Source organism: Piliocolobus tephrosceles, chromosome 6 (genome assembly GCF_002776525.5).
Source record: "Piliocolobus tephrosceles isolate RC106 chromosome 6, ASM277652v3, whole genome shotgun sequence".
Classification (NCBI taxonomy): Eukaryota; Metazoa; Chordata; class Mammalia; order Primates; family Cercopithecidae; genus Piliocolobus; species Piliocolobus tephrosceles.
In genome coordinates this window covers 124,106,106-124,130,003 of record NC_045439.1, presented here as the reverse complement: position 1 = coordinate 124,130,003, position 23,898 = coordinate 124,106,106, and the positions used below count along the sequence as shown (strand labels likewise).

At 37.5% G+C, this 23,898-nt stretch overlaps 1 long non-coding RNA gene and 5 gene segments (V, D, J or C); all 6 read left to right on the top strand.

Annotated features, from left to right (window-relative positions):
• LOC111554712 overlaps window positions 1-23,898 on the top strand; it is a 729,812-nt gene that overhangs the window by 338,388 nt on the left and 367,526 nt on the right.
• The window catches only part of LOC111554720, a 687,176-nt gene that overhangs the window by 322,054 nt on the left and 341,224 nt on the right, over window positions 1-23,898 (top strand). Inside the window, 2 exon segments of the V gene segment in view lie at window positions 7,809-7,975; window positions 8,139-8,443. Of these exon segments, the coding sequence occupies window positions 7,924-7,975; window positions 8,139-8,443 (357 nt within the window).
• LOC111554726 overlaps window positions 1-23,898 on the top strand; it is a 522,394-nt gene that overhangs the window by 158,595 nt on the left and 339,901 nt on the right.
• The window catches only part of LOC111554718, a 654,935-nt gene that overhangs the window by 294,779 nt on the left and 336,258 nt on the right, over window positions 1-23,898 (top strand).
• Window positions 1-23,898, top strand: part of LOC111554715 — a 367,088-nt gene that overhangs the window by 59,540 nt on the left and 283,650 nt on the right.
• On the top strand, window positions 12,932-13,983 carry LOC111554731. Its single transcript, XR_002735326.1, has 2 exons — window positions 12,932-13,045; window positions 13,953-13,983. It is a non-coding gene; the product is annotated as an uncharacterized LOC111554731 (long non-coding RNA).

The following is a 23,898-nucleotide window of genomic DNA, read 5'->3' as shown; positions in this document are numbered from 1 at the left end:
TCTCACATAGCATTCCTGTAACAAAACATCTCATGTACTCCATAAATATATGCACGTACTTAAGTACTCACAATAATTAAAAATTGAAGAAACTCAAGGTCAAGAAAAAATTTTAAAAAGAAGCAGACTGAGAAAATGTAAGATGTAGCTGGGAAGAAAAGGTTAGAGAAAGGTAAGAAGAAAATGTGAAGGACTGTCTGAATTGAAAAGCATTGTCTCTGTGAGTTTGCCAACAGCACCATTATTAGCATTTTGGGCCAGGTAATTCTTTTGGGGGAAGGGGCTTTTCTGGGCACTGTAGGGTGTTTAATAGCATCCCTGGTTTCTGCCCACTAGAGGCCAGTAAGATCCTCAGCTGTGGCAAACACAAATGTCTCCAGACACTGCCAAATGTCCCTGGAGGCAAATAGCCCCTGGTTGAAAACCAATGGTCTGTATGTCTACATATTGAATGTTGAATTGATAGAGCAGGAAAAACTTTTAGGAGACATATATATGTGTATATATATATTTATAATATATATATTCATATATACAAAATGAGGATGTTAACGTTTTTCTACTATTATGACACATTTTTTATTCCTCTGGTGGTCATATGTCCTAAGTTGCTATTATTTTATTTGGCTTTAATTAAATAAGATAATTTCAATGTAAAAATGGGAATTGTGATATATACATAAACATATATATTTTTATATATAAATATATATAACTTTTTATACAATTCATTCACAATGTAAAAAAAAATTCCATCTGATCATGTTCCAGATTTTACCTTGGTCAATATCTTTTATCTCTGACTGCTCAAAGACACATAGACTATTTCTCTATTCGCTCTCTAAGCTGCTGTGTTCCTACTTCTCCCCAAAAAGATTCTTAAACCCTAAAAAGATGACCCCTCCATTACCCCCAACCCACACACATACACACACAAGCACTCACACATATGCACCACAGTGTGCAGAAGGTGGACTAAACCACAGGTAGGTGGAGCTTTCCACTACAAAGCTGAGTGGCAACACCCACGAGCTGCTGCGGCTGGATCTGTCTCATGAAATTGCTCAACCTGTTGAATATATTTCTAGTGGGGAACACATTTTTGTTATCAGTTCCTATAAAATAGAGAAGGACTTAATTGGGGCAGTAAAGGGTGTTATAAAAACAAATAGATGTCTGTTAAAGGAAGCTTTCTGGAGTATGTGATGCCTTAGTTCAAAATCTGGCAATTTAATAGGAGTTAATCAGACTGAAGAACAAAAGTGTGTGGGAGAAGGTGCTCCAGTTTGAGGAACAGCATACATATATAGGCAGGAAGCAAGGCAGATTATAGCAATTTTAAGACATAATGTTTAATTTGTAAGTTATTACATAATGTACATAAGTGACTCTCATTTTATGGGAGACTAAACAAGAACCTTGAAATGAATTGTCTGTAAATCTTAATATGGTAAGGTGAAGGATATGGGAACAAAATTACTAAGCATATCTACATCCTAACAGTGCACAGACAGGGATAACTGCACTAAGAACAAATAAAAAGAATCATGATACTGATTAATGACAAGGAAATGTTAGTTCTTTAGAGACCCTGATCCCTTTTAAGTGTGGAAAGCATTTCTAAATAAGTTGTAGAAGATATGATAAATATGATACATAAACGTGATACATTTTGACTACTGAATAAAGCTGACAATTATCTTTAAAAGGGAGGAAATATATAAGAAAGCTTTGACTTAAAAAAAACAAGATTTTCTGATTTTTACAGTATAGCTAATATTGGAGTTATCTTTTAGCTACAAACTACTACAAAACTGAAAAGACATAGGAAACAATTCTTTTTAAGGAGAGAAGACAGTGAATGTTTGCAATTCTTGGGAGAGGGAAAGACTGCAAAGTGACTTCCACATTCACTCAGCATTTCTCCCTTGTGGCTATTTTCTAAGCCTCAGCACTAGAACTTGGAGCCCCAGAAAAGAGTGACAGCCTTATTGGGTGGAAAAAAACAGAGATGAATATAACTGTGATGCGAAGAAAAGGGTACTAGAGATAAGTGAATCTTATATAAGAGGGTCTTAAAATATGTGTAGAGTGTTTGCAGAGCCTACACGTAAACTGCACATGCACAGGGAGAAACTTTGGGAAGTCTCCCAGAAAACAACTTCTGGGGGTCTAAAAGCTCCATGGAGATTTCAGGGGTTGCACTGTGCAGAAAGACATTGGAGTTCTGGCTTAGCCAGAGCAAAGAAACCTTGGGAAACACCTTGGGCTTTCAATTGACTCACTAGAGTAGGGATTACATGCTAAGAGTCAGGGCTATGTTCTAAGACAAGAATAATAATTGAGAAAAAAATCCCTCCCTCATAGAGATTAAAGTAAGTTTCAACAGTATCAGGGTTATCTGCTTGTAATTTAACAAAATTAACATTTTTAGAGAAAAACAAAATAATCTACAGATTTGATAGTGTATAAAAAATGTAATGAAGTAAGAACAAGGGCCAATAATCAAGAGATAATATAATGAATAGAAGGAGACCCACAAATGATTTAAATGTGGAATTAACACACAAGAATTTAAAAATAGCTATAATTAATATGTTTTAAAAATTAAGGAAACGTGAATAAAATAAATCAAAATTTTCAACAGGAAATTATTTCAATAGCATATTTTAACAGAGTTTTAAAATAGTAAGCATACATTTAAAAATTACATGGACATTATAGAATTGCAAAATACAGTATCTGAAATTAAGAAGCCATTGAGTGGGCTTAATATGAGACTGAAAGAGGGACACAGAATTAGTTAATGTAAAGACAAATCAACATGAAATGCCTTTAAGTCAAATAAAGAAAAAAAAATTAAAGAACAGATCTGAGCATACAACTGATGTGAGGTAATTCAAATGGCCTAATATATGTGTAATTGGTGCCACAGAGAGGAGAGAGAAAATGAAACTAAAACAATCTGAAGAAATAATAAGTGGAAATTTCCAATCTGATAAAAGTCTCCACTGATTCAAGGAACTCAGCATGCGCACACACACACACAGAACAAGAGAAAAACATACTTCACATCAGAGTAAAACTGCTGAAAATCAAGGAAAAAGAGAAAAATCCTTAAAGTCAGCTTTGCTTTTGGTTTTCAAAGGGTTGATTGCATTTCCCTCAAGTTTTTCTGAAATCATGGATGAGTGAGCCTAGTAAATGCCCAGCCCTCTTCAGAAGCCAGGAAACATATGTGGCCCAGTTGCAAATTTGGAGACAACCTATGGGGGCCTGAAGATCACTGCATTTGATCCACATAGGTAGATACCTGAGCAGCTGGGCTGGCCAAAACTAATTTGACATTATAGTATAAGCAAGAGAATGGCTTGGACTCCTCATTCCGGTCAACTAAAAGCAAAGAAGGGGGTTATTCTACTGGCTGAGATTATTGATGCTACCTTTCATGGAGGAATGGTTTGCTGCAATACAGTGGGGTAAAGAAGAGTATGTCTGTGGAAACTCTTAATCCCACCATGAATGATGATAAAATTTAATGGAAAACTACAGCAACTCAATATAGGCAGGACTGCTAAAGACATACATCTTGAGGTCATCATCCCACCAGACAAAGGAACGTGCTTGCTGAAGGCAAAAAACAATAATGAATGATGGCAGAAGAATGAAATTGTGCCTAGCAGCTACAACCACTTGACCAGTGACAGAAACAAGATCTGAAGTAGTTATGGGTACATCTTCCTTTGATGTGTGTGTGCGTGGTGGGAGGGTAGGGGTTAACAACCCATTCTTTTTATTTATTTTGTTCTTCTACTCTCTGCAATAGTATGTGTTTTTATTTGTTAGCTTTATGGCTCACTATAAAATTTACAGGTTATCGAAGGAGAAGTATGATCCAACTAGAAAAAGAATAAACTTCACTTAAAGATGTATAAAGTGACACAAGGGACCTTGCATTTTCTTTTGGGGAAAAGGTTAGCATCCTTACAATTTTATGGAAGATAATTGCATCATATTAGGTAGAATAATTATTTTATTATTGTCTTATACGGAAATTAAATACCATCGAATGAGGTATGACCTAATGCAAAGTTTATAAGGAGGTACAAAATGGTGGTTTGTACTGGATTAAACAGAGAACCAAGTTTCCCAGAGTTTTCCTTTTTTGTAGGGTAGCAGGATAAAATTGGCCAAAGAGAAATGTGTGTGAGATACAGAAGGCAAAAGTGAAACAGTAGCCACTGCTCTCTGAAGCAGTCATTTGTCATATGTGACAAATAGACACAGATATGCCCAGCAGGTTCCAGCTTGTAGTCACTCTGTTCCACTCCATGTCTAGCATGCCTTCCTGTTGACCAGCCACCTTCAGACGCCTGGCAATAGATGAATGGAGATGGTAACCACACAAAGGCAAGAACTTCCTTGGACTTCTTGAACTTCCCCTTCAAATCACACTTCAGCAGCTGCAGATGCTTGCTTTCTCAGATTAACTGGTTAGAGTTTCCTTCTCTGGCCTTCCCACAGCCCTTAGACCTTCACTTCCCTGTCTCCTTTCACAATCATGTAAAGCCGAATTCCCATAATTAAGCCCCTATCCCATACAACTCATGGTGACTTTCCTGCACTTGACTGTACCCTGATTGATGCACTAGGCAAATATAAATTAGTTCAATGGAAAGTTGTCCTGTCTTTAAAAAAATGTGTATCCAGATACCTATTGGGAGAAAGAACAATCAGAAATCTAGTCTTAGCAGAAAAAGAGTAGATCTTAAAAGAACACACATAGCAAGGTGAGTTGCAAGGGAAAGAAGAGAGGGAAAAAAGGGATACAGTCTGTGGTCACCTGCATTTCCACGAAACACTGGGTGTAAAGAATCAAATTTATCACTATGTGAAGATATAGGAATGATATTTAATTAAAAAATTCTCATCAGGAAGAAATTACTTATAATATAACTTTATGAATAATTTAACATATGTCAATCTAATTCTGCGTTGTTATAATAAAGATACCAAAGGAATAAGTCCACTCCCATGTTTCAGAAATTCCTGGTAGTATAACTGAGTTGTCTTTATTTGAGAAGACAGACTTCTCTAAACATATCTGGTGACTCAGTTTGGTGTATGCAAATATGAATATGGATATGCTATGACAAGTGTCCCCACCCCCTCCCCCAACTAATTTCCTGTGCAGAGACAGCTGTGTCACCCATCTCCACTGATTCTGCCAAGATTCAGGCTCTTTAGAGTAGTTACTTCCCTAGGAACAGGAGTGTCAACGTGACTTTTATAACGTGCTTTGAACACGTTATAAAATTAATAAATTGATAGGCTCATCTTCTGCTCTCCTACAAGCTCAAAACACTGGGGATCTTTTATACCTCCAGAATGGAACCTCTTGCTCTTGTGTGGCTGAGCCATCATTAGTTCTTGTAATGTTCACCACTCTCAGTAGATAAAAGTTCTATTTCATTCTAATTCTTCTATGATGATTTAGAATCATTTTAATGACACAGTCTTCAGTGTGAGAACTTCTCCTGGTTCCAGCATACATACCCCAGGAGGAGCAGAATCTCTTCAGGTCTAGGGGACCTAGTGGACTGTAATACTCTCTCTTTCTCTCTTTCTCTCTCTCTTTTCTCTCTCTCTCTCTCTTCTCTCTCTCTCTCTCTCTCTCTCTCTCTCACACACACACACACACACAACAAAGTGAATTCACCACAAATATAAAATTGTGAGCTGCCAATAACCCACAATCAGCCTCAAAGCTTGCTGAAAAATCTTACACAAACACCCCTCCCAAATAAAACAGTTTTCTGTGGCAAGGCAAAGAGTCACTCATATCCAATGATTCAACATGGGACTTGTGGTACATCTGTGCATTGTGTATTTTTTATTTTTGTTGTCTAAATGATGTGTGTGTCTGTGTGTCTGTATGCATGTGTACAAGAGCGCAAGCGAGAGAGAATTACAGTCCACTAGGCCCCATGGACCTGGAAAATCAGCCTTCTTATACACGATTCATCCATGGATTCTCATGTTTTGCCTGTGACCACCCTTCCTAACATCAAGTCATAAATTTCCTACACACAGATACTGAAATTCAACTATAATGAACTGAGTTCATTTGCTGAGCACTCCTGGCTATAATTTTTCTGTGTGCTTTTAAACTTGCAGATAACTTTGTCCAGAATGCCCTTTTCCTACACAGCCAACTCATCAATCTTCCTTTATCTCTTAAGGCCCCAACTGAATAGCTCTACCTTTGTAGTGTCTTCCCTGCCTCCACACTGCTAACTTACTCAGCAGAACTAATGGATCGCCATTATGTTTTCCCCATAAAACACTCACGTCTCATGCTATGTTGTAAATATGTAGTTACACATTTGTCTTTCTCTTCAGATTATCAGGTACTTATGAATGAAGATTGTCCCATAACCATACACACACACACACACACACACACACACACACATATATATATATATATATTTTTGAGATGGAGTTTCGCTCTTGTTACGCAGGCTGGAATCCAAAGGCATGATCTTGGCTCACTGCAACTTCCACCTCCTGGATTCAAGCGATTCTCCTGCCTCAGGCTCCCAAGTAGCTGGGATTACAGGCAGGTGCCACCACGCCCAGCTAATTTTGTATTTTTAGTAGAGACAGGGTTTTGCCATGTTGGCCAGGCTGGTCTCGAAATCCTGACCTCAGGTGATTCACCTGCCTTGGCTTCCCAAAGTGCTGGGATTACAGGCGTGAGCCATGATGCCCAGCCAGACTTAATATATTAATGGACTTAAAACACTTTTAATAGAGGCATTTTAACTTTTCTGAGTATTTGTTTTGTTATTCTTCAAGTGAAAATTCAAAATGTTTATTACCATAATAAAATATGCATCAAATATTATTTTATTATGTGCTACTTGTCTTTGCTAAAAATAATTTCAAAAAATATTTTGGAATTTAGTCTTAGCTGAAATCACTAGTTGCCCTACTAATTCAGCATTAAAAGTACAATTGATTCTGCTACCTTCCTCCATCATAGTAAACCATGGAGAAATACACTACCTGTGGACCAAGAGTGAAGGTAAGCAGCTGTGTTGCCTTTTTGGCATCTTCTGGTAAATTTCATGAATATATTGTCTATAGACTTGACAGGATTATGTCACCGTTTTTCTCATTTGAAAATACAGAACACAGTAAATGATCTCATTCAAGTTCCAAAAGAAATAATTTCAGTTCAGAAGGTGATCTAATACAGAAGATAAATTTCATTGTACTGATTTGTGTTTTTAAGAGAGGTACCCAGAATTTAAATTTAATTTAATTATGTTGTGCTATTTATAATATAGAAAATACGGGCACATTTGAAGACCACATTAGAATTCAATTACACTAAAGACTAAGCTACAAAACTTCTCTGTGTTCTAAATTCATAATCATTGTATTAAATAAGACATCATACCTACATGTGTCCCCAGTATCAACCTTTATTAATGTTTTTAAATGAGATGTCTGCCTTAGTATGCCAGTTGACAAGGTGTCAGTCATTTGACCTTATGTAATTCTCTAATTTTCAGCTATCATTTTCTACTATTGCTCTGTGTGTGTATGTGTGTGTGTGTTCTCTAAAAACTTTTCCTTCTCTTTCAATCTCTTGTTTTTTAATTTTTTATGGAGAAGGCATTATAAAATCATCTTTAGGAAATATAGAAACACTTTTACAAAAACTTTCTACATTTGAACTAAAGGGGGCAGTGCTTCCTTTCATAAAGATAAATAACTTTATAGCTACACACAGGGTTGTTCATAAGTAAAATGAAGGGTCTGTGCAAGGACATAAATAAAGCATAGGAGGTTGAAGTCAGATTTGCAGCTTTCTGTGCAGGAGACAAGACAACCTGCGTCTTCACAGGAGGAATGGGCATGCTCCTGGGGGCATCATTGCTGATTCTGTGGCTTCAGCCAGACTGTGAGTTGCGCATGGGAGGTTTGAATATAGTAGGAAAAGCTACAAGGAACACTACAAGGCTGGGAGATAATTGGAGAAGTTTTGTTTTGTTTTCCGAATCATGATGGTTTCCTGTGGGGACCTTAAAAATAAAACTGAAATCTGTTATTCTCTTTCCAAACAGGGGTAAATAGTCAACAGAAGAATGATGACCAGCAAGTTAAGCAAAATCCACCATCCCTGAGTGTCCAGGAAGGAAGAATTTCTATTCTGAACTGTGACTACACTAACAGCATGTTTGATTATTTCCTGTGGTACAAAAAATACCCTGCTGAAGGTCCTACATTCCTGATGTCTATAAGTTCCGTTAAGGATAAAAATGAAGAGGGAAGATTCACAGTCTTCTTAAACAAAAGTGCCAAGCACTTCTCTCTGCACATTGGGGCCTCCCAGCCTGGAGATTCTGCAGTGTACCTCTGTGCAGCAAGCGCACAGTGCTCTCCAGGCACCTGCAGCCCATACTCAAACCTGCTTTGGGGACTCAGACTGGGAGGCACACAGACTCTCTTCCATTTACACATGGCAGTGTGAAAAATTATGCTTTGAAGTAAGTGAGTCAAGTTGACTTAAAGAAAGACTGATACATGACAAGTCTTACAAATAAGTTTAAAAAGTTCCCTGAGTTTTAGAGTGTTTAAGAGTCTAACCACTCTCCTTTTCTACTTTCAGAAAGAGGTTGCTGATTTAGCTAAAGCATAAATCTCTGGTGATGCTTTGTTTGTGCTAGCTTCTGGAATGAGGGTGCCCAGTCTCCCTTGTATACTAGGGGGCAAGAATGTGTGTTTGGAACGGGAAAACCAAGGTCATATTGTAGGTTCTTTCAGTGATGAACATTTCCTGAGATGTCGTTTCTTTTAGTTTTTCTCAGTGTACAGGCATTTCTGAGCAAAGAATTGCATATGTGAATACTAACCTATGTATATCTGCATATCTATAAACATTTCTATATGTAGCATAACCATCAGTATCTATATTAAGTTAAACATTCGTTCTTATCGATGTCGCTAATGCTAAATCATTACCACATGGATTACACTAGCCTCCTCCCCTTACTTACCCATAGATTCCCACTACAGGGGTGCACAGCCTGGCTCTCACTGTTAACAAAAAGTTATTCAGTAATACTTGTTACAACATGGTAAGGCTGTAATTTATTTAGGACCACCATGATAGGTACAGAGACCACTGCAACAGGACTTTGCAGTGAGGGAGAAGAATTGAACTCAACTCTGAATACAGCATAAACAAGTGGAGATTTCTAGCCAGGGGGCAGATTAAGGGTCAGTGAACGGGAAATTACTAAGAGGAAACATGAGAATCAAGGGATATTCTGGCTAGACCGGCCAAACAGGATTCTTTGGTAATCAGACATCAATCACCTGGGGGATAAAAGAGGATGAGGAACTAAGTTAGATACGGAGTGTAATCAGATATCAAGCGGAGGATGGCAAGGACAGCAGGGGAGGGTGTGGTTCTTGCTAAACTGACCTGGAAGGATTCTTGTTAAGACTAGATTTTACAAGAAAATGCAGAGATGAGCTTAGGAGAAACTTCAAAAGCCTGACTAAACTTTGGTCAAGCAAATAATTTTTGTCATCACTACCCACTATTCATTTACATCATAGTCCAATTCCATTAAACATGTATAGTGGTATCAGAATTGTTACTTGTAGCTCCATGAGAAAGAATTTTATCACTTAAAGCACATTGCTGTATAATGGTAATAATGTCTAGATTATGTTGAACTTCTATTATTCCACCTGTTTTGTATGTATTACATTAACTAATTCTCCTAATAATTATTTAAGACAACTATCAGAATAATCCATGTTGTAGTAGAGAAAACAGGCTGTGGGAGTTCAGGGATTTTGCTCAGTATCACTAACTTTGTGAGAAAATAGAGTTCACGGTCACTCATGCTCCAAACCACCAGGTATGGGCCCGTCTTACAGAAGCTATTAACAAGTCATGCTTTTGAAACACTAGCAATTTTTTACATTCTTAGCATGCGTTTCTTCATCATTGACCTAGAGAAGAGTTGATTATCACTCATAGAAAATTAAAAGCTGAAATTATGGTTTTATATGTATATTGTATTTGTAGGTAAATGATTAGAACTTGTTCCTCATTGGCTGATGTTCTGAAGCTGAAGATCTTTACAGTGAGAAGATACAGAAATTCAGGATGCTTCCCAAGAAGCATGCAGAAGCCTCTGTAAATCTCATCACTTATGGCTTAATCTGAACAGTGACTTCAGGAACAGTGATTTCAGGAATGCTGAAGACATTTTTGATCAGAATAGGGGTGATACATAGGTTGGCTTAGCTTGGTTCATCTAGGGATCCTCATGGGGTTGGTTTAACTATGAGGTAAAATCTATAGGTTGATTAATTCTCTCACATTTAATTCTATATTCCTGAACATGGATGTAAAGCTAACTCAGTGTGAATTAGATTTATTATCTCTCCATATCTGGGAGCACCAATATCACATGCAGTATTTTTTCTGTTCTTTTTATGGCTTATATTGGTATAGGCAGGAAAAATTCCAAGATCCTTTTCGTAATGCATGTAGATGAGAATGAAAAGCAGGAAGGAATATTAAGCATCACTCTTCATACTTAGGGTGTTCCATGCACATCTCGGGCTCCCACTCTAGAGCCTCAGCTACTCTGAGTGGATAGTCTGCTGTGCATATTCATTGCTCACAGGCATCCAGAGCCTGTTCCCAAATTCAAAGCTGTAGCCACAGATCCCAGCAAAAGTGCAGGCACATGACAGTTGCTGCTGTCTTAGTCTAGCAGGGTGTAGAGAAATGTAGCTATGATGAATCATTTCATTTCAGTTTCAAATAATGTGGAAATTCAGGTGAATAATCAGTCCAGTTACTATATATCTCTGCTCTTAACAAAACTATTTCAAATATCTTAAGACAATAAATCAGCTTTTCTTATTTTCAGATATATTTAATGTGATTTACAAATTATTGAAATCCATTATAAATTTCTGTTACAATGGACATTTTTCACTCTAACTGCTGTTACATATACTCCATTTCACGTCTTGCATAATGGGGAGGGAATATATTAATGCTGTCTTTATCCTTCTAAAGCAACATAGAATCATACCAGAAAAAGGAATACTGCATCCAATGTCATCCCTGCCTTTTTGTTCAAGCTCTTCAGGCTGCTTCAACTTCCACATTTCATTCATTCCCACAGTTATCTATTCTTTTCTTACGTAGTATATTTGGGAAACAGCACTGGAAAAAAACTACTTTCTAGCATTGTTCTAGCCATAGTGTGTTATATCTTCTAGAGCAAGTGAATCAACTTCTTAACATTTTATATCAGGACCTTCATCTGTAGTGCAAGGACAATGATTTCCAGCTAACTTTGTTCTCAAGTTTTATTCATCTTCCTCAATTAGCAATTGTTAACTGGGTGCCTGCTGAGTTCCGCATAAATGTTACATGCTGGGAAAAAAAGAGCTATGGAAAAATACATAATATCTTCTTTCACTAAATGTGTAGTCTAATTAGTTATGTAGGCAACTAATCAAACAGAGTAAAGTGAAATGAGGCCAACCTTGGGAAAGCAAAGGGAGGTATGAAGGCATATGGAAAGTCCCACCCCCATCTTAGCCTTAGAGTTGAGTCAGGGGCAGCCTGGAGTATGTCTTGCCTATGCTGAGACCTAAAGATTTAGTAGGAGTCAATCAAGTTTAAAGACAGAGAAGGTAGAGAAAGTGATCTTAAAGATAGAAATAGCATGTACAAGGCGACACAGAACACAATGAACCTGAGGACTAAAAGCCAGAATTATGCTATAATTAAAATCATATATGTCATAAAATGTTCAAACTACCACTGCAAAGTAGTTGTACCTTAATTCTCAGTTTTATAAATGAGTAACCATAATATTTGTGGGGTTACCAAATATGTTTTCTATTTACTTGAAATTTTACTTAATAAGGTTATTCATTTGATACCTAATATGTGTCCTAGACTCGAAAACAATAGATGCAAATGAGAAGAATAAGGCATTGTTTCTGCCTTCAGGGAACATGTAATATTGCAGAGTGTATTACAATATAGTATAATAAAAGCTATCATAGGAGAAGCATAGAATATGACCATCTAGCAGTGGCATTTAACTCGGAAACTTGAATGTAAGGGAAAACCACCTATGGGAGGTACTATCTAAGTTAAGATTTGTGAAACAGCCAAAAATGGAGTCAGAGAAAGGGTATCATAGAAAAAGATAAATAGAATGTACAAAGACATGAAGTCAATATTTAGTTTAAGAGAATGACATTAAACTAATTCAGAATGGCTACAGCACACAGCTCAAAATGTATACCGGTAAATATAAAACTAAAGCAATAAGCAGAAACCACTTTGTGAAAATAATTAAAAGCCATTATGAGATGTTCGTACATTACATTATCTTGAAGACAATGATGAGCACTCGAAGAAATCTGCACAAGTAAATAGTATCATGAAATGTCACTATTTGAAAGATTACTCTGAGTTCACATACTTATACATTATATCCATGTGCGGGTGTGTATATAAAATATATATGTAAAGTAAAAATATATATATATAATAAATTTTCCCTTGATACTTCCTTTTTCTCTTAATTCTGAAGTAATTCTTTCTGTAAAACAGTATATGGATAGGCCCTTCTTAGAGCAAGAAAAAAGCCTATCCTGGACGAAAACTTACTCAAGAAAAGCCAAAATCCACAGTTTAATCAACATTCCTCAGTCTGGCCACAGGGGAGAGCTGTTTAAAAAGTATTTTAGACAGATGCATTTAGCTCTGTGCAGTTAAACTGTTGTCATGTGTCTCTGATTGGTTGCCCCCAAAGTTACAATATCCTGGAAACAATTGCAACAGGCCTTATTCTGAGTTCAAAGCAACTCCTACTAAGGAAGCCCATTCAGAAGCTGACTGGACATTCTGGCAGGCCGAGGATGGAGACTCTCCTGAAAGTGCTTTCAGGCACCTTGTTGTGGCAGTTGACCTGTGAGTACACGATTCAGTCTGGGAGAGGCTGTGATATGACAGCATCTTAATGAAAATAGCTTTCTGTCTTGGGAAGGGCCCTTTTAAGAACCTGACCTAAGAAGCAAGGAAAATGTACTGTAATTATGTGGTGATGCTTAATGTTTTAAATAAGGAAGGAAGGAAGAAAATCACCCTTCCCTTCATGAGACTGAGCGTCTCATTCGATTATCTTTCTGATCAGGGGTGAGAAGCCAAAAACCAGTACAGGGTCCTCAAGCCGTGATCCTCCAAGAAGGGGAAGATGCTATCATTAACTGCAATTCCTCAAAGGCTTTATATTCTGTACACTGGTACAGACAGAAGCATGGTGAAGTGCCCGTCTTCCTGATGGTATTACTGAAAGGTGGAGAACAGAAGAGTCATGACAAAATAGTTGCTACATTTAACGAAAAAAAGCAGCAAAGCTCCCTGTACCTTATGGCCTCCCAGCTCAGTTACTCCGGAACCTACTTCTGTGGCTCAGAGACACAGTAATACCCAGGCCTCCAAGACCTGTACTCTAACCTAAAGCTGAGCCACAGGTGCTCACCTAGCACAGATGCTCACCACAGGAGTCTGGGGAACTTACCAGAAGGCTCATCCATGATAAAAGAGAAACCTAAAGGAAATTCAGTTGCTTCAATATATAACACAAAAAGTGAGCCATGGCCTTGAGGTCATATCTAATTTGGCATTGTTTTCTTGATAATTATTTAATTGCTTGGTAATTATATGACAGATAACTTAGATTCAGAGAAAATTACATAGATTTCAGTTTCAAAAACCAGAGTGAATTAGTATTTGACTGAAGCTACACATATAAACTCCTTTTGGATCTCTGCATTCCTATCTGAAAGTGAAAAGTAACCTCTCTTTCTTCTCCCAGGTACCCACAGCTTGTCAATAGAAAGACAGCAAAAAAAAAAAAAAAAAAAAAATTTGTCTGGTTCTTTCTTGGACATGAGGATTGTACACGGTAAGTATTTAGATTGTTAATCTTGTTAGTTATCTGGAAAGGCCACTAGCAGTATTTTTTCCAAGGTTTTAAATATCTGTTTTGGGGAAATGGCATTTACAAGTACTTCGATTTTATATTGGCCTTGCCTTCTCTTCTCATTGTGCTTTATTCTGATTGATTTCCAGCTTTACCCAAGGAACCCTCAGTTATCTTACCAGTTTGCCCAATGGTCAAGATCCTTCCTCAATTGTTCCCTTACATCAACCCAGCACAACACTTCATGTAGGAAACACTCAACAAGTTTTGATTGATTCATACATTGATAAGAATTGAGAATGGCCAGGTGTGGTGGCTCATGCCTATAACCCGAGCACTTTGGAAGGCTGAGGTGGGTGGACCACTTGAGGCCAGGAGTTCAAGACTAGCTTGACCAACATGGCGAAACCCTAACTCTGCTAAAAATACAAAAATTAGCCAGGCATGATGACACACACCTGTAATTCCAGCTACTTGAGAGATTGAGGCATGAGAATCACTTGAACCTGGGAGGTGGAGGTTGCAGTGAGCCGAGATCATACCACTGCACTCCAGCCTGGGTGACAGAGTGAGACCCTGTCTGAAAAAAAAAAGAAAAAGAAAAAGAAAGAAAAAACAAATGAAATAATCCCACACAGAATTCCTTCCACAAGATGAATCTTCCACAAACAGTCTACAGCTTGCTTAAATCTTTAGTCTTGTCCTATTAGTCTACCCTAGAACAAGAATTTAATTTTTCAACTTTCTATATTCATCTAGTTTTATCCATCTTTTTTAATCAAAAAATTTTTAAATTAATTTTTAAAACCTTAATTTAAAAAAATTAATTTATAAAGATCTCCATGTTGGGAAAAAATTACTTTCTCTTTAACAGAAGCCAGATTCCCATGCCTTCTTAGAAGCTTTTTATCAAAAACACAAACAACTTTATACACTTTGCCTATAGAATTGTTTCTCTTACAGCTAGTAGTTTGTTGTTGTTGTTGTTGTTGTTGTTGTTTGGTTTTGTTTTGTCTTGTTTTGTTTTTGAGGTGGAGTTTTGCCCTTGTCGCCCAGACTGGAGTCCAGTGACGCAATCTCAGCTCACTACAACCTCCGCCTCCTGGGTTCAAGCAATTCTCCTGCCTCAGCCTCCTAAGCAACTGGGATTACAGGCACACACCACCACACCTGGCTAATTTTTTGTATTTTTAGTAGAGATGGGGTTTTGCCATGTTGGTCAGGCTGATCTTGAACTCCTGACCTCAGGTGATCCACCCACCTCAGCTTCCCAAAGTAATGGGATTACAGGTGTGAGCCACCATGCCTCGCCATAGCTAGTATAATTACATATATTCATTGTAATGTTACTTCTTAGTAACTCTTAATCTTAGTGAAAAACTGAGGAAGTAAGTAACTGTAATTAAGCACCAGATACAGAGTCCAAGACAAAGGACAATCCCTGGAGCTAGGCTTCACCATATCCTAAAGGCCCAAATCCAAAAACATAGTTTATAGACAAGTTACATGACAAAAATTGTCATAAAAACACATTTTATGATCTTAAAACATCTAGCAGAGATACTATCTGAACAACAGTCCTATGGACTTAGACAAAATGTCTAAATTCTGAAGAGGTTTCTATTTTATTTCACCAATAATTTCTAAATTGTCTTTATGTGTTAAAGATTACTAAAGTCACATGAACTTGAAGGTGTTTGAGTTAAGGTTTCTATTTTTCTCATAAAATATTTAAGTGCTTACTTTTTCTATAAGCCAATTAATTAGAGCTCTTTCACACATTTTGGTAGTGAAACATCACATACACATAACACATATAAATATATAGACACGCAGACACACAGAAGCAGATCTTATAGAACTATATGATTTATTTACCAGTTTTAAATAGTTGTTTTTATTCACTGTTCCAATTACCTATTTTATTGCTCTAGGCAACTGTTAGTTAGGCAACCCTAAATTTGCATTTCTAAAGTGATAACTCTCAGGTGAAATGAGATAGAGGATTTGCATCTCAAAATATAGAGACAGGGAATTTAAGCTTTTTAAAGTTGGTTGTGTTAGAGGAAGATTGAAAACATGGATGCCAAGATAACACAAAATTATATAAATTTATCATAGGCTTTTATAACGTGACCCATTTCATTTAGATAGGTGCTTTTAATTTAGTCTCTTTTTTCTATCTGGACCACTGAATTCAAAGCGTAACTTACACTAAATCTTGGATCGCCCAAAAGAGGTAAACACCATGGGGACTAGGACATGCCATGTTCTCACTGCGCATTTCGCTGCAAATACATTCCCCCTGAGGCTGGTGGGCAACCCATTGCCAATCAGCCCCCTCTGTGATCAGCCCATTCCCAAGCCATTATACACACCAAAGACAAGTTTTTCACAATAAAAAGAAATTTCGAGTAACTCCAGAAGCAAAATTTTCTGGTAGTGCAATGTAAAGGAGAGCAGAGTTTTAGATCTGAAAGGACTCTGTCCATTTTTAACTCTTGGGATTCCCTGAGGAAAAAAAATAGCAGTTTCTCCCATAAATGCGTCTGTGGCACCTTTCCTGTTTTTTCTTAAGGAATCCCAGGCCGTTAGAGTTGTTTATTTTGTTTGTTTGTTTGTTTGTTTTTGTCTTCTTATGTGGCACTGAGGGTGGCAAGAGGAAGGAAAGGGCAATGGAAACAGAGAGACAGAGGGAGTGCACACAAACTAGCAGGGCTTTAAGAAGAAATTCAGTTGCCTGAGAAATTTTTACAGAGAGAAAGAACAGAGACCTTAAATCAGTAAGTAAATACATACAGAGCCTAAATATCAGTTTTAATTAAGTCAACTTTTGACTATACAGCCCTTTAAAGAAATCCTTTCAAATCTCTTATTATCAGATTTTAGCTGGGACACACAGTTGATATTTCTGACTTTTGAACTTCTTTACCAAAAGATATCCCTCCAAGTGCCTCAGCCAAGGTTATTGCATAACCATGGGTACACAAGCTGTCTCCAAAGAGTTGGCAAGTATTTTTTTAACAAGATCCAGATCACCCCAAAGATGGCTCAGCGAAGGAAAGTTGCATTACCAATAAATGGGATATAACCCGTATTTCTGTCAGGCCATGTTTTTAGAGTCTTACCTTCTCAGTAGACCATCTACACACTAAGGGAGGAGACCACCCCTCATATTGTCTTATGCCCAATTTCTGCCTCCAAAGAAAGAAGAAGTAAAAACTAAAAGGCAGAAATGAAATCCACAAGCAGACAGCCCGGTGCCACACCCTGGGCCTGGTAGTTAAAGATCGACCCCTGACCTAATCGGTTATGTTATCTACAGATTACAGACATTGTATACAAAAGCACTGTGAAAATCCCTGTCCTGTTCTGTTCCATTCTAATTACCCGTGCATGCAGCCCCCAGTCACCTACCCCCTGCTTGCTCAATCTATCACAACCCTCTCACACAGACTGCCTTAGAGTTGTGAGCCCTTAAAAGGGAGAGGAATTGCTGAGGGGAGCTCGGTTGTTGAGTCTTACCGAAGCTCCCAGCTGAATAAAGTCCTTCCTTCTTTAACTCAGTGTCTGAAGGATTTTGTCTGCAGCTTGTCCTGCTACACAAACAAAAGCCCCAAAGCCTCATGCACCCTCAAAAGATGAAAAAAGACAAGAAACATAAAGCTAAGGAAGTGGGAAAGATCAATAATAAATTTCATATTCATGAAATTTACCAGAAGATGCCAATGGGAAGATTATTTTCCTCATTTATCAGCAAACAGATGCAATAACCAATGCAACACAGAGTCAATATTCAGTGAACTTCCAGAAAGCAACTAAAACTATTCAGCTTTTCATATCATCGTCACAGCCAGAAGACTCTGCAGCATATTTCTGTTGTCTCAAAGAACCCACTGTGAAGAAAATGTTAGAAGAGCCTTACAAAAAGGTCAGAACTCAACCTGAGGCAATTGCCTATTCTCACATCCTCAGGAAAAACTCACAAACCTAACCCAGGCATTTGTTAGCAGCTGGTGGTTAGGGTGCATAAGATAAGACCTAGAAAGGAAGTCATTTAGTTCATTCCAGGAAGCACACCCTCACAACTGCCTTAGAAACCATACAGGACCATATGTAAAGGCCATACTGCTCGGATAACATCACATCTCTATTTCTTCCCATGGAGTATGTCATTTAAAAAAGCAACATGTGAAACATGGAATTTTAAAACTATAATTGATTGTACAGGACTTTATATCTGCTCTACTAAGTCTCTTGAGGAGAACAGTATGGAAGACACTAGGAAAAAAAAACATGCATACAAAATAAAGATTTTTATGGCAGGATCCTTAAAGACTGGCCAGAGAGATACAATCTTGGTGAGACTATAGACTGGAGTACTTTGGACTATGTAGAACAGCAGCCTATTCTGGATCAGATGCATTTTTCTATCTCCTTGGCTAAACTTCACTCTAATCCTTGCCAACTCCAGCTTGGCTTATCATGCTTTTTGATTCCCATGTTCCTTGCAGCTGGGTCTGCTAGTTGGGTCTTCCCTACAGTCACATGCCTATCACAAGATTTGGTTAACCACAACAGAGAAAGGAGATATGTGGGGAGACACTGCTACAGAAGCTAGGATCTGTAGCTAATCTTATAACCACCTAATTCATGGAAACTCCAGAAAGTAGAGTGTAGCTTCTAAATCCCATATTTCTTTATTCAGTTCCCAAACCCAATTGTTTTGGTCGAGCACATAAGACTAGTCTTCTGACTCTGATGAGTCATTTTTCTTCCCTACAGATTTTCCTAAAAATCCCTCCTGTGAATCCTCTGCTAAGGATGCTAAGTGAACCCTATCACACGTGGCTGCAGGCCTGACACAGTGCCTAAGCCTTAACCTTCCTCTTCTCTTAATTCTGTGCTCTTAGCTAAGGTTTTGACAACTTGCCAGAACCAAAACAGGAATACACAAAGTATCTGCTCTTTCTTGATTGTTACCTATTTCAGAGCAAACTGGACATTCCTCCTCTAACATTTTATCAATCTGAATTCAAAATAAGATTTCCATACTTGGATTCTTACTCTCATGGGTTCAGTCAGTCACTTGTTCATTCAGGAAAAGAAAATATGTCCTACGCAAAGCTCTTCAGTTGCTTCTAATTGTTTCAAGAGAAACATCCAAGTTCTCTTGGATGGATTAAAAAATGTTTCTCCCCGTATGTTTTTATTAAAAGCAAGGTAGATAAAAATGTGGAGACTGCTCTGTAGATATTCATAATATCCATAAACTCATCTTCCAAATCTATTAAGAGCTCAGAGGAAACCCATCCGAACCAAAGTAAATTGTAATTATATGATTCCTCAGCCTTGCTACCTTCCTTGGGATTTCTCCTTATTGAGTCCAAATTTACTACCATGACTCACAACTTAACTGAAGCCACAGAATCAGTAACTCAGGCACTTGCCAATTCTTTCATCAACATAGGCCCAATAAAGACTCTAGTCTCTATGAGACTTCTAACAATTAAATATAAAATTGTCTCAACATTTTTTAAGAAAATACCTTACTCTTCTTTTAAAAGAAAATGGGAGGGAAAACAGTACAGCAGAAGGGACAACGATGCCCTCCTTCTCAGACTGAATAGGAAGGAGGCATTTCAATTACGATCTGTGATTTACAATGATATTATGATTTGCAATGCTTCTTATGGTTCAGAAAGAATACTGACAAAGGTCTTACGTTTCTGATACCAACATTTCAATTTTAGATGCAATGGAAGATTGCCAGAGTTCACATTCCTGCTAGAAAAGAGTGTTGCTTCTACCTCAATACGTAAAGCTGGATAAATAGAAAAATTATAACTTTGCTTTAACCCATCAGACACCTGAGATTACAGGGCAAACAAGTAGGCTGGACTCCAATGAGGAAAAGGCTCCTTCAAGGGGAGACAGATAGCTTATGGACTGGCACAACTTCAGCAGAGCATAGAAAAAGAAATGTTGTCTGCCATACAAGCAAGAAAAAGAAACTGGGTAAAAGATTGAGTGAGAGCTATCATCAGAATATAGAACTGCTGGGAGTTGCAGACATGGAAGGAGTTTACATTCACTGGTAGGGCCATTTCACAGATGTTGGAAGAAGTAATTAGGGGCAGGGTGGGACACAGAGAGAGCCCCAGCAAAAGTGTAGGCTTACAAGACATGATCGGCAGCCACTGCAGGAAAGCACAAATCCCAGCATTCTTACTTAAATCAGCCTCTTGCAGGAGGAAAAGCTTTAAGCTGTTGGGGATGGGGCTAAAGAGCTGACAGCACATTCTGTCATCCCCCAGAGCACAGGTTAAGATCCACAACAGCAAAGAAAAGAGTCAAGGAAAAAAAAAACAACTTCTACCTTTGGGTAAGAGACAGGAAACCATTCTGAGCTGAAGACCCTGTAACAATACCATTCTAATTTTGATACCTGTAAGAAAGAAGCAGAAAACTCTCTCACACGACACCCACAGAGAAACACGGCAGTGTTTGGCTGCCACAGGGAGGAAAGGTATGAATGCTGAGAAAACCCTAAATCCAAGATCCAAGCACATGGGGCCAATCTAAGACTGAAGCTGGACCAAGGCAATAGAGAAGTCCACCTACCCACACGTTGAGTCTAGTAATCACTAAATAACAAACAACGGCAATCTATTGCTGGAGGAGTGAGGGGTGAGGAACAGAAAGAGAGATGCTCTTTGTGCTGCAGGAATTCAGGGACAGCTAAAAGTTGAGGTAGAGTACTCTAAAAAACAGAGATTCATAAATCAATAGTAATTCAAGAAGCCAGACTTTAAGTGGTTCACAAAGCAGTAAGATAGTTTTGGGAAAACTTTTATATTTAAGGATAGTATTCTAGACCTTCTATTTTCAGATCCTTCTACTTCCTACTTTCTATTCCTGGAGACAACATGGTTGGATACCACTATCAGAGCCATATTAGGCTGAGTGAACCACCATATTGACTTGCATCATATTATTTTCTCCCAATTCTTTATCTCTGTGGAGTCTTACCTTAAAAGATGTTCATTCATATACTTTTATTCACTAGGTATAATTATGAGGAAGCTGATAAAAAGGGACATTTCTTATTAGTCTTTTGTTTATCTAAGATTTGTTGTAGGTTCTGATACATTAGCAGAATAATATAATCAAACTTTGATTTGTTTATCAGATCTATCTAGGTTCATATGCTGCCTCTTTGTGTTCTTCAACTTCTTCTAGTCTTTGAGGATTAAATGAAAGAATTGATATAAAATTAAAGGCACAGTGGTTGGCATGTGGTAGGCACTAATAAGCCACTAATAACACATCTTGAAACACATCATATCCTTTCATTGTTGCATTACAACATTGACTTTATAACAGGGAAAAAAATAAATACTATTGCACAGACTTCAAGAGACTCTGAACTGGGACTCGAGTGCATCACATTTTTTACTTGCAACATACTTACTCTTTACTTGCAACATTGCCGAAATCTAGACATCCCAAACTTCCTACATCTGCTTAGGCTTTTCAATCATGGAAGATCACTGCACTCTGGCAGGAAAAATATCCAGATGCCTAACTTGGAAAATAAACTAAATGAGGCCATCTTGGGAAATGGCGTATAGTTCTTTGGGGGGCAGCTTTATATTTACACTGTCTTCCGATGTGTTGAATAAGAGTAGTTTAAATGAGACATCTGCTTTAGTATTCGGCATATTGATATAGGTGAGCTCTTACACTATGAAAGTATATTGGAAAGGATATGACAAAGAATATGCTGCTAAAATCCCTGAAACTCGTTAACACTTAAAAGTAGTTGATTTCAATAATAAATTTCAGGCATCTCAGGAACTGATTTCCTCAAAAGTATGATTTATGGCCATCTGATTATGAAGGCATGAACATCCTCATTCTTTGACATTAAAGGAGAAACTTGGCGATTAGAGGGAGATGCATGGGCTTGATTCTAGTCAGTAAATGGTTCAGGCAGAGACACTGACATTAATCTGGGACTCTTTATATTGGAAAACACAAGCCAAGAAAGAAGATGCAAATATTTTTGCCCTAACAATGCTGGTGTTATGATTTCACAAGAAGTAGGTGTGAATATGTTTTACTAATGAACAAAACCATTCATTCCTCAGGTAGACTACAATGATTGGACTATCAAAGGGAAATCAGCTTTTCAAGTACTAAGTTGTATGCTTTCATGTACAACATACACAAGTCCTGGTTGTAGCTTTACTGATACAGAGAAAACAAACTGAAATTGAAGCACTGACAATTCTCTACTTTTTTCATGGCAGCAGAGCTCACCCTGCCTTGCAAAGTTGTTAATAGTTCAAGCAAACAAAGATTCCATTGATATCTAATATATGTGCAAGACATTAAAAAGGGGCTTTGATCTGAGCTTTATTATCCTATAGAATGGAGTGCTATGTCCTGAAGTACGATGGAGCTAGTATACCAACTATCATGAGTTTAAGAACCAATAAAGATTGAAAAAAAAATGAGAGACAAAGAAACAAAAATTGTGATGTGTGATGGATTCTGTTGGTCTATCCATTGAAACCTTGCTATATCAGGATACCTTTTAAATTTATACTGTTCAGAACACATATTGAAACTGTCAGTAAAAAGATCTCCGTACTCTTCCAACAGAGTCCAGTGTATATTTGGTACAAAAATAAAACATGTAAGGTTGTATTCCATTCTTTTGAATGGAAGCTCAGATTAAAGTCCCTTTTAATGTCTTGCACTTATATTAGATATCAATGAAATCTTTCTGCCAGCCAGCAGATAATTCCCCAATGTGGATGAAACCTGTTTTAAATAGTACTTCTACTTCAGAAACTAGTTACTAAAAATCTCTTTGGGAAAAAGTCAGGCACGTAATTGTGATGTGATGGATTTCCTTGTCTCCCAATTTTTTCCCTCCTTATTGGTTCTTAAACCGATGGCATTTGGTATAACAGCTCCATGGTACTTCAGGACCATGGATATCAATCCTTTCTACAGGATAATAAAGATCAGATTAAAGTCTTTTTAAATGTCTCGCATATATATCAGATATCAATGGGATCTTTCCACCAGTTAGCAGATAATTCCTCAATGTGGATGAAACCTGTTTTAAATAGTACTTCTACTTGAGCCTGAGAGGCGGAGGTTGCAGTGAGCCGAGATCACGCCACTGCACTCCAGTCTGGGTGACAGAGTGAGACTCAGTCTCAAAAAAATAAAAAATAAATAGCACCCCTACTTCACAAAGTAGTTATTAAAATCTCTTTGGGACAAAACTAGGCACACTGCTCTAAATACTTCATGAAATAAAAATTTCTCCAATGCCTTTCCGAGTAAAGTGTTCCTGGTATTACTATATACTTGGTCAATTCTGCACAAATTTACCTAATTTACATCCTAAGATGCTCTACTTTTTCTTTCCAATAGCCATCAATTATGCCCCAATGTTTTTGAAATACATCTGTTGATAATATCAAGGAACTGGATGAGGAACTCTAATATTAAGTCTGCATGCCAATTCATCTAATTACTCAGTAGAGGGAAGCCTTCCAATTGAACTTCATTGTGTGCCTGCTTTTGCGCTTCTTTTAGTTAAGCATTTTGAATATATGAGACTACTTTAGCCCTTCTACTCCATTCTCATTTCCTTTTCATCCAGTTAAACTTATTGAGAGCCTAAAATAGAAAATTCAACACAGGCAGTCCTAAATTTCCGAAAGAAGATTTGCAACTAATAGTAGAACAAAGAAGTAACAATTTTATTTATTTATTTATTTATTTATTTATTTATTTATTTATTTATTTATTT